General features: G+C 37.5%; 1 protein-coding gene across 1 annotated transcript in view; it reads right to left on the bottom strand.

The window, feature by feature from the left end:
- The window catches only part of LOC140240443 (E3 ubiquitin-protein ligase PDZRN3-like), a 203,042-nt gene that overhangs the window by 15,266 nt on the left and 168,986 nt on the right, over positions 1 to 18,790 (bottom strand). The window contains exons 7-8 of the mRNA XM_072320216.1: positions 9,334 to 9,396; positions 8,089 to 8,187 (exon numbers count right to left, since the gene is read on the bottom strand). Coding sequence (XP_072176317.1) covers positions 8,089 to 8,187; positions 9,334 to 9,396 — 162 coding nt within the window. The remainder of the gene's footprint in view (positions 1 to 8,088; positions 8,188 to 9,333; positions 9,397 to 18,790) is intronic.

Raw genomic sequence — 18,790 nt, 5'->3', positions numbered from 1 at the left:
TTTGATGAAATCTCCTGAGGCCCAGCAAGGAAAGGCAAAAGCTCCTCATCAAATATGGTTATGAGTGTGTATGAGTGTGTGTGGGCTTGGCAGTTGGGATATGGGTGGAAAAAGACAAAATGGCCTTATATCCAATAGAAACATCCATTTTGAGTTACTTTGAGTGCTGAGTAATGTATTGGATAGTGTTTGGTTTAGTTCATGTATTTACAAACTGGATAGGCCCCTTAAGAAAAAAAGAAGAGGACCAGAATACATACACTACAATACAACTTACGACCCATCTGCTTCAAACTCGCCTTGCTCACGGTATCTTTAAAAAAAAAAAAATACACACACTCTCAGAAATGGAAAATACATGCTAAAACTATGGGGCCCCTTGAAAAAATGCGGCTCAGCGAAGTGAGAAAAAGATATTTTGTTATTCCCTCTGCTGCAAGCGCATCAACAAGTAAAATATTTAGTTTCAGCAGTGTCGAAGACATAAACAAAAGTTATGTACAGAATAACACATAATGAAAGAGACTAGAAGTGTTGTTTGTGTGATAAGTGCTTACATAGAAATAATGTGGGTTCCCTAAAAAATCAAATCCACATACGATATCAATGCTCTGCTAAGGGTCTATCATTGGGTAGCAAGATAGTGTTACAATGCACCAAAAGTGGTCTACATTTGCTACTTTTATGCATCTCATTTACTGATGGACCTCCATGAGTACTTGCAACATAACTTGTATGATGTCATTACTCAAAAGGCATTAAGTTCTGATTATATCTCATTTCACAATTTCATACCCAAATATATAGACCACTCAAAAATTATAGTACAGACACAGATTCTGATGAGAATCAACATATTATTCTAAATTATCCTATACATATTTTCATATGTAATAATTTTTATATGTTCTGGCAGACTAGCATGTGAAAGTTAAAAAAAAGGCATGACTAGATCAAACCAAGACTCCCAGTACACATGGATGTAGCCCACAGGGCTTGCTTTTCACGGCCAGCCTAAGGCTGCCTACGTATCTGTCGCTGTGAACTATTTACACATGAGCTTTGGGCTGGCTGGCTCAAGTAATAGTGCTTCATTCGGACCCTGTTTGCACACAGGCCAGCCCAGTGTCACTTTTCTACACTCTGTGGTGGGAGTGGGCCCTCTCAAAGTAAAGGAACAATTCTTGCTCTTTGAATTTCCTTTTGTTTGATTCTTTTTAATCCTTTTTTATGTTGTTATCCAGTGACTTGTAAGTTGAACATGAATGCTTCATTTTCATCTATATAATTTCAGTGAACATATTTATTCTTCAGAATATCACCATCATGATAACAATAATGTTTTTGCTATCACTTCAGGGCAGAAGCATAAGACAAAACTGAAATAAAATATACAGGTGTGGGACTAAGGGGCATAATGGATCAGCTGAGAGGCTTACATGTAGCATACACATTTTTGGTTTGTTTTTAGTTTTATTCTTGTATGTGCAAAGTGCAAGACTGGGTAGTGTGATAAAAACAATATGAAATGAATGCAAGAATATGAAACAACTGATGATGTGGTGCAGAAAACATTCTGACCGATTGCTGTATTTGCTGTCTTACGATGATATGAACCTACTAATAGTTACATGACAAGTCAAGCACAACCCGGCAAGGTAGCTGCACGCTGGACACCATTTACACACACCTGTGGAAGCCACCCCCCCCCCCATCATCTCAAGAGGTTGTGAACCAATGAAGAACTGGTCTACAGCTAGCCTTTCTTCAAGGAAATGATGGTGCAGGTTTATATTCCACACCACACATCTTTTATACTCAGAAGAATAAGAGTGGCTATGGCAAAGGGTAAAAGTGCAAGGGAGTGTTGTCTGTCACACGGTCTTCCTAGATTTGCTAGATTGACCTTCGTTTTCTCTGAGCAATGTGAAATTGTCTCACCCAACCTTCCTCCACACCAGACTTAGAGCTGAATGTAGCATATTCACTTAGCCCACAGAGTGAGAACAGAAGATTTCAGTAGGATAAACATAGAGAGAGAGGAACAAAAATGGGGAGACAAGAAGGCAAAAGGAGAATGCAAGGGGAAGAGAGAGAGAGAAGTACCGAAAAAAACAACAACAAACAAACAAACAAACTTCAAAATGTCAAGAGTAGGGTTGGGGGATCCGAGGGAGAAGAAAGATGCTGATGATGATTATGTCAAAAGAGAGATGATGGGGAAAAATTGGTAAAGTTCACAGAAAAAAAGACCAGTCAACAGGAAGAGAAATGTGGAGAGAGAAAACAAACCTAACCATAAATACTTTTTTTTTCTCTCTCTCTCAGATTTTCCTTGCCTGGAAATATTATTCCCCAGTAAGCCCCCAGGCAGAGCAAAGGATTTGAGGTGAAGCAGACTTCCTCCTCTGGACTTCTGACAAGACTAATACCATCAAATATGATGTGCCGTGTGTTTCCTCCAAATGTTAAAATACCCAAGAATGCTGAAAACTGTTGGATTATAATGTCCCAAACTCTTTGCATATTGTTTATGATCTCCAACTGTTCATTGTACTTTTCACACAAGTCTGTCAAATTGTTTTCTTGAGCCTTGAAAGAAAGTCTCAATGCTGACCAAATTTCAAGAAAAATATGCTATTTTTCAATTTAGGTTCAATTTGTAAGCTCTTAACTTATAACTACAACAATATTGATCAGCTGTCTGTGAAGCTGTCTGTGAAGAAGAACAGCTACAACTCAGCTGTGATAAAAGATTGTTCAACTCAATGGTTGAACACTTTCTTGACACATCAGAGAGAGTAAAATAAGGGTATGATGTATGAAACTGAAAAAGATGGGTGTGTTTAGTGAAACACACTTGTCAGAACTACTATAAGAATGGAACTTAATTTCCTAGAACTTCACAACTACTAGTGAAAACGTTTTGTTGCACTAATCAAGCAAGGGGTAGAGGGAGTAGGGCATCTGATTAATACAGGATAATCTCTGTTTTCCAGGTATAATCAATACTTGACCATCACTATCTCAAACAAGTACTGATGAGGGAAAGGTAAACTGTAGTCCTATGGTATTAGTCTCAGGATGCAAATGACAGCATCAACCATGGCTGTTATGAGGGTGTTATGGTATTCATGTCATACTTCGTGTTGTGCATTCATCTTCCATACTAAGTATGCTTAGTAGACAAGCTTTTTCTCTGGCCGTTTGTGTCAGCAGATCAATTCAAGAAATGAAACATTAAAGACCATTCCTATTTCGACTTGGTATTTCTGGACTGAAATACAACCGTTTCAACATCGAGCACTAGAACTGCAGTGGTTGGGAAGGAAAGGTGGTCTCTATTTTTTACAGTGGATTTTGTCTCTGCATATTCTCACAATTTCCATATGGTTGTTTCTGCTTTTACAGTCAACACACCTGTAACTGATGAGGTATGACATATTCCTGCCACATCAACAAGTGACTATAAAAGAGTAGGCTCTATACAATTAACTACAAGTCTCTGTCACGCCTTTGGTCAGAGGCATTTAACAAGAACAAGAAAGAATGAAATTTGGACAGGGCTATTAAAGCTGGCTGCATTCCAGGAAAGACTTACTACTGGTTTACATGATTATGGTGTACGAAGGTGAAACTGAAAAAAAAAAAAAAAGGTGGATTAAAAAAGATTGAAAATAATCTTTATGCGATAAAAAAAGGAAATATCCTTATTATGCCTGTTGAGTGCATGGCATGTAATACAACATGCAATTCATCACTACAGCCCCACGTATAGGGAATCATGTCTTTCCATCCCCCACCCCTATCTGCTCGCTGCATTTTTTGTTTGCAGTCATCTTGAGAGGGAAGCATAGCTCACCAAACTGCCCTCTGTCATCATGCAGCTCACGTTTCCTATTTCCTATTTGCACCAGCATGCAAACACAGAGGCAGCAGCGTAATCACGGGCAGATCACTACTTGTGATATTTTAGGACTCCAGGCTGGTTGACGGGCCGGGGAGAGAAAGGGAACTTTGGAGGAAACACAAGCCTACACCCCCGTCAGCTGAAAGAGTGTTGTTAATTCAATCTAGCTCTTCCCTACTCTGAAATGATTGTGGTTAGGACTGACTAGTTGTTTAGGTTAAATACTGTATCTAAACATGGGCTTAATGAAATCCATGCCACTGCTCTGGGATCTCTTAAAGGTCAACATTTTGTCTCCTTGCTGCATTCCACATATCACATTCCTAACACAGAAAGGAGGGTTCACCGCAATACTTCAAAATGTCACAACATTTCAAAATGTCAAACTGGACCAGTTAACCTTAAATTGTTCAACTTTTGAAATCATCCATAGAAATAAATCACACTGCATGAGAGGGACAAAGTGCTGATCATTTAGAGATTGATCACAAGATTACTCGATTATTAGTTGAATAAAGATATGATATCACTTTCAACCTGAATGTGGGATGCTTGTGACATGGAAAGTCCTTAACACAAAACAACACAAGAACCTCCTAATCCCAAGATAAAAGAAGCTGCAAAATACCATGTAACAGATTGAGCGAGAAACGTAGTCCTTTAATTATCACTACTCTTTTTGCTCTGAAATCCAGTGCATTTCTAAGCTAAAAAAAAAAAAAAAATACACACATTCCTAAATCTTGATTACAAATCTGAATCACTCCTAAACATTCTCTTTTCTACAACATGGGTCACAGAGAAGATGCTGAAAGCCTTGGAGAAAAAAAAATATGAAAGAGAGAAGATTAAAAGAGAGAAACAAACCGGGTAGTTTTTGAAGAGAATGCAGTGAAAGAGAGTGGCAAGCAGGACATAGAAGATGGGTGGGCATAGAATGACAGCATTACGATTGATCTCGGGGCAGTCAGACTAAATCATTTTTGTAAACGGAGAAAGCAGGTAGGGATGCATGACGCAAAAATGGCTGAATCATCTTGTAAACCAGTGTGGGTACATTTTCAGGTCTGATATTCTCATGTCTCGAGGGTTCTATGAATATAGCAGGAGTATGGGAAAGAAGACATTCACATTAACATGGCAATCTAACATTGCTTCAGAGGCGAAACACAGAGTGATGCAACATGTTTTTATGGTGATCTAAAAGGTATTTCCTCAGTTTCATGACCAGCCTTGAAAAGAAAGATGCTTAACGCTGTTTGTAATGACACCTATTTCAGCAAACATATCACAGCATTCATTTGGATGATGAAATAATCACACTGCAACACTCACGTGGTATACCAGATGCTATTTCAGAAGTCACTAAATGGACAATTTGAGTGTGATGAATTGCAAGGAATACTTAATTTCTCGCTGATTGCAGCTAAGTCAATACCCTTGTAAAATCAGTGGACAGTAAGAGGTTTGAGAATGAGACTTTCTCATTTCGAAACCACAGAAGGTTAAATTCTAACAAATTTCTGGACTGATGCCAGACTAACCATATGCACTTGAAACAAGTATTACTTTGGACAAGGTTGAACAAACTACATTGAATTATCTTCCACAATTGTAGTGGCACATTTCACAAACAATTAGAGCAATTCACAACTTGATCATTGATGCAAATCTTCATGATACAATTACAAGCAATATTCATTGTTCACTATGGCAATTTCTTCAAACACACAAATTAGTAAGTTATTCTGAAAGAACTTTAAAAAAAAAGTTTAAATGCAAAAGCCTGTAATGAAGACTCAATGATAAATAATTCCTAAAACATTTTCCTACTCAGTGCTGCTCAAACTAACATATCTTACCCGTTGAAGACTAGTCCCAAGTATACTTGGGCAGGTGTCTATGGGAAATGTGTGTTATCGTTATATAGCAAAATCAGCCTGTCCACTATGGGTTAAAGGGACAATGTCTCTTCAACTTGTCAATGCTAGGCTTTTCACTGTATGTTAAAGTTTTGTCAATTTTCATATTGCATTATTTCTTCTTTTCTCTCTCACGTCTATTTTCCTTTATTTTCTTTATTTTCCTTCCTTCGATGTACATAGAGACATTAATACTAAGGTTCTCTTGTTATTTACACAAATACGGTTTATAGTTATTATTTCTTCTCCATGGTAATATATTGCCCATACAAAATACTCATTAAAGGGATACCCTTAAGAAGTGCTGATATATTCCAAGAGAGAGCCCAAACTTCAGTGGGCAGGGAAGATACAGATAGCAGGCATTCTTCATTGGTGGGATGTGCAGTTCATGACAGATGAAAGCAAAACAGCCACAGATCTGAGTAATTGGTTCGGTGGTATTCCATTCCCTTCCTGATTACATGTGGCAGAAGGAATTTCTCGAAATTTAGGTCACTCATTTGAGACCACTGCAATGCATTCATTCAATGGTCCCTCGAATAGGGGGAGCATAATGGCACGATCACAGGGTAGAAACTGGTCATCTTACACACACACAATGAAGCATATGAAAGGTCATGATAAAGTTGCTCTCATTGTCGAACTCTTGAGTCTGATTGAATACTCAGATAAGAGTGGGCGGAATATATAAATCCATGTCTTTGTATCTCTTTTATGTTAAAGTCTAAACTATGTAAGTTTGAGGAAAATTCAAATCCTACCAGAAGAAAACAATCAGAATTCCTTGGACATACATTATCTGCTGCCTGATATTTTCTCCTTGAAATTCACGATCAATGCCCCTTGATAAGACTGAGTTCACCGCAGTACAGTAAATGGTCTATATTATGAAACTGCTGGTACCAAAATACCTTTATCTTCTCTCTTTCAGCAAGTAAAGCTGATGCAGAATAAATTCCCTCAATCACTTGTATGACCTTCATCAATACAGCACTGTTGTCAATGGCTACATAGAGCTGCATGTCTAGAGGGTACACACCGAGGTGTGAAGTACATTTACAACCCAATACATACAGAGCTTTCATTTCAACACCCTTTCACTTTGAGACAAATTTGACACTTACTCCCGGAAATGAATGTCTACGCATTTACGACACATCTCTCACATTCTCCAGCTCATTCTGCATTAATTCTGCGGCCAATAGTATGTCTTCTCTTACAGATGCATGATGAAACAAAGTCAAAACCATGAGAATTTCTGTAAAAATCAATACTATTAAAGCATTTCAGTAATTTCTTCCTAAAAACTGAATTGTGTCACTGTCTTTATGTGAGATGTGTTACCATGCATTTTTTGCCATTCACTGTGGATATATCAAACAGAACACAAAATGTTGCCTGGGTGCCGGTAAAAGCATGTTTTGCTGAAACTGATCACATCCTCTCTCAAACAAACGTGACTACTATCACAGCTGAAACTGGTCTCAGATCAGCCAATGGAAGAATGCCGATGGCAAGGGTGAACTTGAGCAATTCTACTGCAGCACAAAGTCAACTGGGATGCCTCCACTTTACAATGTGTTCACTTTATTTTGACATAGGTGCATACCCCTTTATTCACATTTTAATCTTGACCACTGACCTCCAGAACTGACCTATAATTCTCTCTTAACAAAGGAAATATATCAAAAATCATTTTCATTTGCCCCATAAAATGATATTGTATTGGAATGGAAAACTAGAACTTAAGCCTTATGTCAGTAACTGTATACACATTCGTATAATTAACATATAAAAATAAAAGTGTATCATGAATTTATATGTGTGGATGTGTTTCTCTATGTTTGAAACCAATCATTTATTCCCATCCTTCTCATAAAATACTCTTACCACTGAATACTCAGAGGCAAAATGAAAGCTGGTTTGATTAGTGCTATTCACCTCTTCCTTGGTTTTTCTCCACTTTGCATCCAGACCCCCTTAATTTCACTTTACTTTTTACTGCCCTAACTTGTTATTTTTTTTTTTTTAAAGTTATTATTCTTTGACTGAGAAGAGCAAATTCTAACATTCCAGCAAGCAATGCTATTCCAAATGGTCTTGAGACTGAACGTTTCAACTTGAAACATGAGATGTGAATATGAGATTACAACAAGAAGTCATCAGACAACACTCTTGGGTCTTCTGAATTATGGTCCTAAATATACATAATACAGCAGTTGTCAACAGATAAATATCAGATAATATACTCACCCTTAGTTGGGGCCTACATACAAGGAGGGAGGTGCACGGTGTTTGGAGGGCAAATAACGACAATGCTTGGTCCTTGTTTACCACATCTTCCCCATTGATCTGTGTTGCAGAGAGAGAAAATTGTAACAATGTTGCACATGAGGCATCAAGAAAAAAACTTGAAATGAGTTTTGATAGTAAGATATGATTTAATCTTTAAAGGTTTCCATGGCAGTACAACATTTAGTAGTAGAAGGTTACACTGTACACCACGTACTGAAAACCAAGAAATGTTCACAGCATGAAATTTTTGCGGATTGGAGCCAACAGCCTTTTTCATGGCATGAAATTTTCAAGAATTGCCGCTGGCATTCAATGCATATAGTATAGACAAGAACTTTCGTGTGCATGTTAATTTCACGAATCTTGGCTCTCATGAAATTTGCAAACTCAAAATGCACACAAATATTCTAGTTTTATATTCTTTCTTGGGTATATGTCTGGCCCTACTCGGCATTTTGGTAAGCATGTTCATTCTCTTGAAAATGGTAAAAATAGGCTTGCCGAAATCCCAAGAGTGGGTAGACCCTTTTCAGGGCCACACACTTACCCAAGAAAGAAGACGTGGTATACAGTTAAGCCTTTCTTATACTACTAAGCTACAATTTTATGGTTATTTATACAGTCAACTCCGCTTAACTGGGATAACTTAGGGGCTAGAACTTAGTGCTAGATAGGCAACTTCCCTCAGTAATGGGGGCCAAAAACTTAGTCATTAGTATACTACACAATGTATAAATATATGAGCCTAAACATATCAAACCATAACTTGTACACACTTGAATTTTTGTCACAAGCAGAGTCTATGCACATCCATGCATTATCAGATTATTCTTTTTTTCATTATCATCTTGAAGTCACATTTTACACTGCATCCAACTTGCCATGAACACACATGCCATGTGTTCACATGGGTTTAGCAGAAGGCTAATATGTTTGTCTTTTAATTCATGCCCAATTTGCTATTATGTTTGTCTTTTAATTCATGCCCAATTTTCTATTATGTTTGTCTTTTTATTCATGCCCAATATAAGAAGAATGACATTTGTAACTTTCCTCTTTTAAATGATTGAGAGGCTTATTAAAATGCCATATATAACACCACTGATAGTGGGTTTTTTTTAAAACCGTATTGAAATGAATAAAACAAACAAACAAATAAACAAACAGAAGAGCTGAAACTCTGGTGATTTAAGCACAATTTACCTGCAGGATCTGATCTCCTTCTTTTAACCTCCCGTCTTCTTCTGCTATGCTATTTGGATCAATCTGGGAGAAGAGCAAAAAACAAAACAAAAACAAATATTGATCATAACAGTGACATAATGACATAAAATTGCACAATATAGTGTATACAGCGAATATTTTGAGAGGTTTCTATTTTTCACGAATTTTGCGAGTCGAATGCTATTCGCGAATTTGAAATCACACGAAAATACTAACTCTGTTACCAACATGAATGTAATGTGCATGCATACATGTATTTCTCTGTTCAAAACTGTGCTACACAATCGCGAATTTAACCACTCACGAAATTGTTGGGAAGTCCTGATTGACAAAAAATTAGACTTGGTAAATATATGGCGTTTACAGTTATTTTTATTTTGACAACAAAAACTAAAATGACATTTCAACCTTCAGTTCCATATTCATTTGGAATAATATTTGAATAATGTTCTCTGTGTTTTTCCTGCTTGACAGGAATAAGACATCTTTTGAGTTTGCACAACTTAGGATATGAAAACAAAATTAGCCATGGATCAAGACACAAAAGTTTAGACAATATAATTCCTGAACATCATGATTTCTTTCAGGCGAAACAAATGCTTACTTCTGAACATTACTAGCTGAAGATAATATGGCTGCAAAATGTCATTTTCAGCCAAAGTTCAGTGACCTTTGACGTTGACGACTTTTGTCACAAGTCTAATCAGCAAATTTACATCTCGTGTGCTGATGTCACAAAAATCCATTTTTCCTTTTTCTTTTTTTTTTGTTGAAATCATGTGAATCAAAATACCCAATGGGGTGCTGAGACAGAAAGAAGGACAAACAATGCACAAACAGTCTTGTGCACTCACAAGTCAAGAGATCTTGTGCACTCTACCATGCATGTTTACTGGTAAAGATGAAGTCACATGTACTTTTCCCCCCTTGCCTCATGTAAATTTTCTTTCATCTCCTTTCTTCTAGAAGAGAAACTGATTTGGACAAGGGTCCCAGTGCCTAATGCACTTTGGCATTACCACTTGATGTCGCCATGTCCTCAGGAGAAGGTCTCAGGGAGACCCCCTCTCCCCCTCCCCCCCCCCAACCCCACCCCACCCCTACCCCATGGGCTAATGTGGGAGGGAGTCTCCGGCAGACAAGGCCCGCCCTGTGTTGCATCCCGTCAAATTGGCCAGAAATGTTATTGACAGTCCAGGAATCCATTGCTTGCAGCCAATTGGGCTGGAACCTGTATATTATGCTATTTTTTTTTCTTATTGGAGCTTTCCTGATTCTCCCTCTCTCTTTCTCTCCATTTTGGCTCAATTTAAAAAAGAAGAGAGAGAGAAAAAAAATGATCTCTCCTGATGCCTGGTATTTCTTGCCTCAAAAGCATTTTGAAATGCCTATTGCAAAAAGCTCAGTAGCAAAATTATTCCATTCTCACCATAAAACCCATGGATTGAACTAAAAAAGGTTTTGAAGCATACCGAGGAATAAAAAAATATATATATATATATTGAGGCAAAAGAAGAGAGAGGAAAGTAAGTGAGAGAGAGTAAGGAGAATGTGATGGCAAATAAGTCTCTTGTATTTTCTTGTCCTCGTATTTATTTTTCTGTGGCATTGCAGCCCCCCACTAATTATACATTCTGTCTGAGACTAGGTGTGCTAGATACCTGGGGCAAATTTACCACTCTGACCTCGTCACAAGCTTGTGATTGATTCAAAAAGATAGATTGGAGAGGCAATAAATGGAGACATTCCGATGGTCGCCCATCTCCAAACACATGTCTGATGCTTCACCCCGGACAGTCCCCGCTCTCCCGCATTTACTCTCTTGTTTCAAGTTTGCTGCTTTATCATTCGCCTCCCAGCCTTTGCAGATGCAATTTCCTAGATGTCTTTTTGGCTCGGAGCAAGTAGTTGTTTTTCAGTTGATCCCTAGACTGGATCGTTTCAACTTTCATTCCTTCAAACTGTTCACATTTTTTAGCAGGAACGGGGGGGGGGGGGGGGGGTGACAGTCTCTCTTTCACACACACACACACACACACACACACACACACACACACACACACACACACTGTGTAACTGGAGACAGGGCCTAAAGTAATGCTCCTTTCCTTCTCCAAATGGATGAAAATTCAAAACAAGTAAAATCTTAGAAACACCTGGGCAAGTTTGACACAGTTTTTCCCCGACTTGCATGAGCTGTTCATCTGAGTTTGATACTTCCTGAATGCTGGCATTATATGACTTATATTTCCTGGGTTCCATGTGACTCAACGTCAAAAATAGAGACCACACAAAAACTGAGTAAAAACAAAAAAAAATGGTGCTATAAGTGTCTTCACCAAAGACAGCTTTATTCTTCCTTCTATTTACTTTTCAAGAATTGATATGCCACTATTAAAGAGATAAAATAAAATCAGTTGTCACTGTAGATCTGAGTGGGATGAGTGGGTAGACAGACAAACAGACAGACAGAAAACCTTAACATTATACTTCCAGTAACCTTTCCAATTGATAACAGCTTTCATTGTATCTGTGGATAGATCTAAACAGCTTCTCATGTAACCCAAATATCACCTTGATGTGGCTTTATTCATCTTTACTGCCACCTTTCGTGGCCCAAGTTTACTGTCACATTGGCCTTCTCTCTCATCAGCACAATAAAAAAAGAAAAAGAAAAAAGAAATGGGTGGAAAAAACTTTTTGTCAGACATGCCATGTGTATAGCCAGAGACAGTAATTCATGCCACGACAGATCTGCATTTGAGAGATATTGATCTGGAAAAAGAGACTGCTTGTTAAGCCAGAAGTCTCTAGAGGATTTCCCTGGCATCCTCTTTGCACACGCAGGCCCGAAAACAATTATGAAGCAAACGGCCACGTATCTCTCGCGCGGGGACCAATTAGGAATCAAGTGGTGAACAGTGGAAGCAAACTTCCACTGCTCCTGGTATTGGTTACATCTTTTTTTTCTCCCCTTACATCCATCCTTTCCATTTCTACACTATGAAGGGAAACAAAAACAAAAACAGACGCTGGAACATAAAGAAGAATTGGCCTCTGTAGGTACTTTGACGTGAGTGTGACTAGGTCTTGTTGTCATGTTTCGGTGTCCGTGACAGATTGACTAAAGCTCTGTGGATTGATGGGTTGGGAATGGAGTTCCTTGCAATGTGTTGGCTTGGATGACAGCAATTTGAGAGATTGGCATTTGCTCTGCAAAGCACTCTCATTACGCGTCAGATAATTATCTGCAAACGAGTATGGAAATCTGCCAGGAACAAATCCAAGTAGATAACATATTTCACAAGTCATATTTATTTTTTTTGCTTAAATACTGGGGATCTTTTATTCATTGCTTGCAGTCATGTTCCAACTGAGCATTCCCCTTTTTAACTGCTGCAGGCTATCTGTGTGAAAGTTATTCGTAATAAGACTCTGGAATTTAAAACATACTGTGGTAGGAACGGATTTTAATAGCATTCAAATTTTGCACATCAAATGCACGTGGATCACACAAGGTGTCTGCCTAAACGTGATGTAGATCATGACTCCAGTCAGTTCTTTGAAAATCAGGATAAGTTGGACACACTATCTGCGTTGCAAGTCAAGTTCTTGAAATTAAATGCAATCTGAAACTGTGTGCCACTTTATTAATTCAAGACTTAACAAGATTTGTGGGTGTGTTTGTGTGTGTGTCTAATAACATTACTTGCTTGATATACATTTCAGAAACTTGTTTTATTTCCAAATTTAAGCTTATGTAAACATACTGTACATTATGTACTGCAAGTTGGAAGGCACATACTGTAAAAGAGGATATTTTCATGCAACTAATTTTTCGCGCTCAGCCAGGTAAGAAGAATTTCGCATGTTTTTAATTCCGCGGAATCAAGACCTCAACTACTGGAACATATGGCAGGCAAAATATTCGCGTGCTTTTATTTTTGTGCTAGTTTCTGGTTGTGCAAAATGCGCGAAAATTTCAACACCGCGAAAATTTCCACTTTTATAGTAGGCCCTAATCAAAACATCGCTGTGTCACCCTCATGGTCTGTATTGGCATAGAAATTGAACCTCACATAGAGTCTGTCTTAGATCAAAGTTCTAAGAGTGAAAGTTGGACATTGTATTTGAATGCCTGGTCTAAACCACACTTAAACCAGAATTCAATCCAATCCAATCCAGTTCACAAAAGTTTCATGTGGCGAATGTTTCTAGTTTTACATTGCATTGATGAAAAACTAGCAAACAACAAGCACATCTTTAAAATAAGCAAATTCATACCCTTGGTGCACACATTAGATTTGGGCTTGTCAATTCTAAGTGTATAGGTAGACACAAGGCAATTTCCCATCAAAGACTAGAATGTGAGAAGTCCCATTTTTATCTACCATATTAAATATCTCCTCACAGAGAAAGCAATGAGCAAAACAGAAAGGATATAAGCAAATGAATGATGGCATATATAGAGCATTCTAAATGCTAGATTGTTGACTTGTATTAATTTGCAAAGACACTACTATCATGAAGGAATTGTTCATTCCAATGTTTACCATTATTCTGAAAAAAAAGAGAGAAAAACATCCATCCTGAGTTTTGCTGAACAAGAGCAGTGGCCCAGTAAGGTGGTCATCTGTGAATAATTCAATCATCAAACAGGTCAGCACGTTGGCCTCCATCTTCCCACCAATCACAGCCGCCCGTTTCCTCGAATACCCGTCTGTAATGGGCTTCAGGTGACAAGTTGAAATGCGCTTGATTGCATTACAGCCACATTGGCCCATGCTGCAATACACCTCACCTGGCAACTCTGAGTCTTTTTCACCCTTTTCCCTCCTATTTCGCACTCCTTTCACCAAAAACAGAAAAAAATCTTTTTCTACGCATAATTGCTTGCACTTCCAATGTTGCGGATAAAATGAAATTACCCTCCCAGTTCAATAAATTAGCATCTTTGATGTAGCTGAGGCAGATGGTGTTTGCCATATAGCCACGCTGGGGACGTATGGAAACAACGCTCAGCTCACTGAATGCAGAAGGCTAACAATCTTACAGTTTATGGCTAAATGGCACATAAAAATGTTAATGTGTCTATGGAATATTAATGAATAACACATTCCCTATAGAGAATGGTCTCAGAATGTGTGTTTTTTTTACATTTCTTTCTGTTGTATTTTTTTAAAGCTATCAAATCAGAATAAATGAATATGAATATCTAGTCCATGATGTGACCAGTCAAACATCTGTCACCAGTAAAACAAACCTACAATCATACTGAAAATGTGAAATCGTAGCAAACACTTGGTCTTCTTCTATTAACAGTGTACAGTGTGAGATACTAGTACTCTTTTCTTGAACCTTTATCATTGATAATCAGTTCAAAGAGCTTTCTCAATCAACATGTCAAAGATGAAAATTTTGAATTTTGACCAAATTTCATCCAGTACTTTAGTTACATCTGAACTGTGAGATTCACGAGTATGGTCTCACACTTCAACCTTCACACAATCTCCCTAATTTTCTACTGGTAATTCCCTCTTTAATGACTATTTTACATCAAACCTGACACAAATCATGACTTTTGAAAGAGAAAAGGAAGAAAGATCTATTTATAGTGGCAAGTATTTGTGCAGATAGCTATGCTTTTATAGGAAAACAATTATTTGGTGCTCCAATTTTAATTTAGATGAATAAAATTAGAGTTACACGTTCTCAAAGGAAGGAAATAGTTGAGACTGTGTATAAAAACCACAGAGAGCTGGAGAAAATCTCATTGGATTTAATATGCTTTGTCTTGATACATTTGAATAGTTTAGTCCACCCCCTCATCCCCCTGAAATTGGGCATCACTTGATCTACTGCTGATATGAAATCATTCCACCATCTTTCTTACTTTCTTGAAATTCTCTGAATTCTCTGAAATTAGATTTAAATTCCCTTTCCCAAGAGCATTTATTTAAATTAATTGTATGAGGAAAAGCATGAAAAGGAGTAAAAATCACAAAACTAATTACATGTCCATCCTCACATGTATCCTGATCAATAAAATATAATTATCTTTTTAAGTCTTTGCTCTCTAATCATCATTTTACCTCTTGTCTGGAAAACTTCAAAACATATTTAATCCATTTGTGTTTGCTGCTCCTGTAAAAAGTTCATTGGGACTTATTGCACATGGGTGTGTGCACAAAATTAACCCGACACAGAAAGTTCACCACCTCCAAACAGGGCCACACATCAATCATGGCCTTATTGGAGTACACAGGCTGTGTAAATAGAGAAAGCAATACAAGTCTGGTGAGACCAAATTCACCCGTCTACACTCCTTTCACCTGTTAGCAATATTAGATACAATACTTACCTCTGCAATCAGCAAGGGGTTTAGCTGGCTTTGAAAACAAGTGTGATAACGATAAGCACTCAACGCAGTTTAATTACAGATTGGTTCTTCATGAAAAACAGGTAAATTTCAGAGGCTCACAATTCTGTGACCCAAAAATGGACTTCCTGATGCTAAAGATAATCAGCGTACCTGACAATTCTTCACTGGAACTAATTTTCATTCAATGGTCAATCTTTCTTCACAGTCAATCTATCATCAGATAATTGTACAAGATACTCCTATGCATTCTGGAGAAAGACAACATTCATACCTCAAAGCCAGAGGGAGAAGTTCAATTGAAAAAAAAAGAAGGATATTACAGAAAAGAGATGAAGAAGCAGAAATCTGGAATAGGAAGAGATCCAGATCCAGGCAGTATTGAAACCAAACTTAAAACAACATATGTCAATACAGTAACTCAAAAGGCACTGATGAATGAAATGAATTTGAAGATGATTTGTGTGCAAATTCAAAATACAATTATGTCCTTTTGGCTGAAAGGCATAATTCACCATTTGCCGATGAAATAAAAGACAAAGCATTAGTGCTGTAAAATAGTTCTAAAATGTGAGTTTGGAATAGAAACAAGCACTGTAAAAATTGGAATTAGTATAATCGATGGTAAGTGTTGTTAAATACACAAAATGTGAACAATAGTGATAATCAAAATGTTTCCAGGCTAAACCATCTACAATTACAGTTTATTGAGAAAAATGCTGATATCTCCTCATATTTTAGGCTACAGTTTATTGAGAAAAACGCTGATATCTCCTCATATTTTAGGCTACATGGCAAAAAATGTATTATGGTAGGATGTTTTGTGATACAACAGACCTACACATACACTGTATGCATCAAATGTGATATCCTGAACAATTTTTTAAATCACTACTCCCAAAGGTAAACAGGACCTTTAATTTCAAAAGATATCTCCAATAATAAGATGAAGATCAAAAGACAGTAGGCCTACATTGTACTGGTCAACTACACAAATAAGACAGAAAATTCACACTTAACAATTGAACACACATTCAATTGATCACAGATGTTAAATTGTCAGCTCAGTGATGGTATGCTGCCCTCTAGAGATGGAGTTCATGGAGTTGGTAAAACAGAGCTTACCAAACTAGTGGCTACTGGCAAGTGGAACCTACACTAATGTAGGGCCTACAGTTTTACCTGGTTTTGTGCTGAACTGACAACCAGTCTTAGAAGGTGACTGTCTTAAACAGAATGATACAAAGCAAGCGCAAAACAGTAGAAGTTCCATATAAATTGTAGAGCATAACAAAGTTGTTGAATGCTATGTAAACTGGAAGGAGGTAATAATGATCCCCTCACAATTTTTCCCTGACCTGCACAAAGTGTCACTAAATTTCCATTTTCATGATTAAAAAAACCCTACATTTCAACATCAACATATTGCAGAATTGTAACCTCACACTGACAGTTTACTCGAATAGTGTGTGTGTGTGTGTGTGTGTGTGTGTGTGTTGGGGGGGGGGGGTGTACATTTGAATGAATTATTATCATCATCATGTTTCATATAGCGTAAACCAAAAGGAAAGTCGTGATGTATATTATCACCTTCTTTATCTAACTTTGAGATGTGGTTGCTAAGACAATACTACACATAACTACAACTGATATCACAGCTCTTTTAAAAACTGTAGTCATTAGAAATCCCTAACTCTCTTTTTCCAAGTCTTGGAATGATGGAAATCTCTCTGTTCCTTTAGGGTAATTTCAACCAAGGCATAAAAGTCAACTTTTACACATGGAACATAGTTACACGTAAACACTTACAGACTTTGCCACCCCCACACTTCACATTTTGCTTTTAATCAAACTAGTTTCCTTCTAAACAATGTTCTTTCTTGCTCACATCAATACCCCTTAAAGGAGGAGTGTACTGATTCCCTCATTATATCACTTTTTATTTCCCTGGTCAAGACTTGAATCAATCAATAATTCACATCATCTCAAAGAGTGCGATTGCAATAAGCTGCCCCTCTATCTTGGCCCACACCATCTAACAGGTGTTCTTACTTCCTCCCTGACCCAGCAACTCCACAACGATCTTCCTGTCTCTACTTCTCTGTCCCATTTATCCATTCTTGCTTATTAATCCGCAAACATCAGATGCATTGTTTGCCTGTTTTTGTTTGCTTGTATGTTTTGTATTTGACGATTCTCTTCAGAACCCCTAGACAGTCAATGAAACTGATCTCGTTGCATCTTCAGGAACACAAACTCCTTTGAATTTTGCTGTTGATTTCACAATGACTCTCCACACAGCAGTACATCTGTAGGTAGGTTGTGCAAAGGAAGCAAATGTGAGGGCATATTTCATACTTATGAGGTAGAAAAAATGTGCTATAAAAATATCTCCCATATGGATACATCAAGGCTAACACTGGTCTTTTAAAAAAGGTCCCTCAGTAATTACTTATGCAATGTCACAACTGATTTGGAAAAAATAAGGTAAGCTAGGTAGCAATGTTAGTTACTCGGTATCTACGAAGAAAAGAACACATATGATGTATGACATAATTTTCTCCAAAACAAAGCTCCCTAAAACAACACATCAATATTACCAGTTACAACTTGCAGATTAGTTACTTAGAAATAACTTCCCCTTTAAACTCTCTTTGATTTTCTTTTAATGCTGAAAGACATTTCCCACACTAGCAGCAAGAAATGACACACACAGTTTTATTACAGTTTTGGTGTGATGAGAATGATGTGCAATATCTATTTACTAGGAGAGCTCTATCATAGTGCTGCTACAAGTTTACTTTGGTAGTAGACTCTTTTTGGAGCAATGTTTACTACCCTTGGCTATATATAAATGTTATTTACCAACAGCTACTACCCTTGATGTGAAATGAATGTTATTTATCATCAGCTTGATAGCTTCCTTGTAGGAAAAGTAGAGATATTGTAATAGGGGTAGAGCCAGAGAAAGAAGAGCAGACAAAGAAAGTGCATGACCAGGATGGATGAGGGGACGACTAGAGGGGATTGGCAGCCATCTTTTATTCATTCCAGTGG

The sequence above is a fragment of the Diadema setosum genome, chromosome 2, assembly GCF_964275005.1.
Source record: "Diadema setosum chromosome 2, eeDiaSeto1, whole genome shotgun sequence".
Lineage (NCBI taxonomy): Eukaryota > Metazoa > Echinodermata > Echinoidea > Diadematoida > Diadematidae > Diadema > Diadema setosum.
Note: the sequence above shows the minus strand (reverse complement) of the source record. Positions and strands in the feature narration are given on the sequence as shown.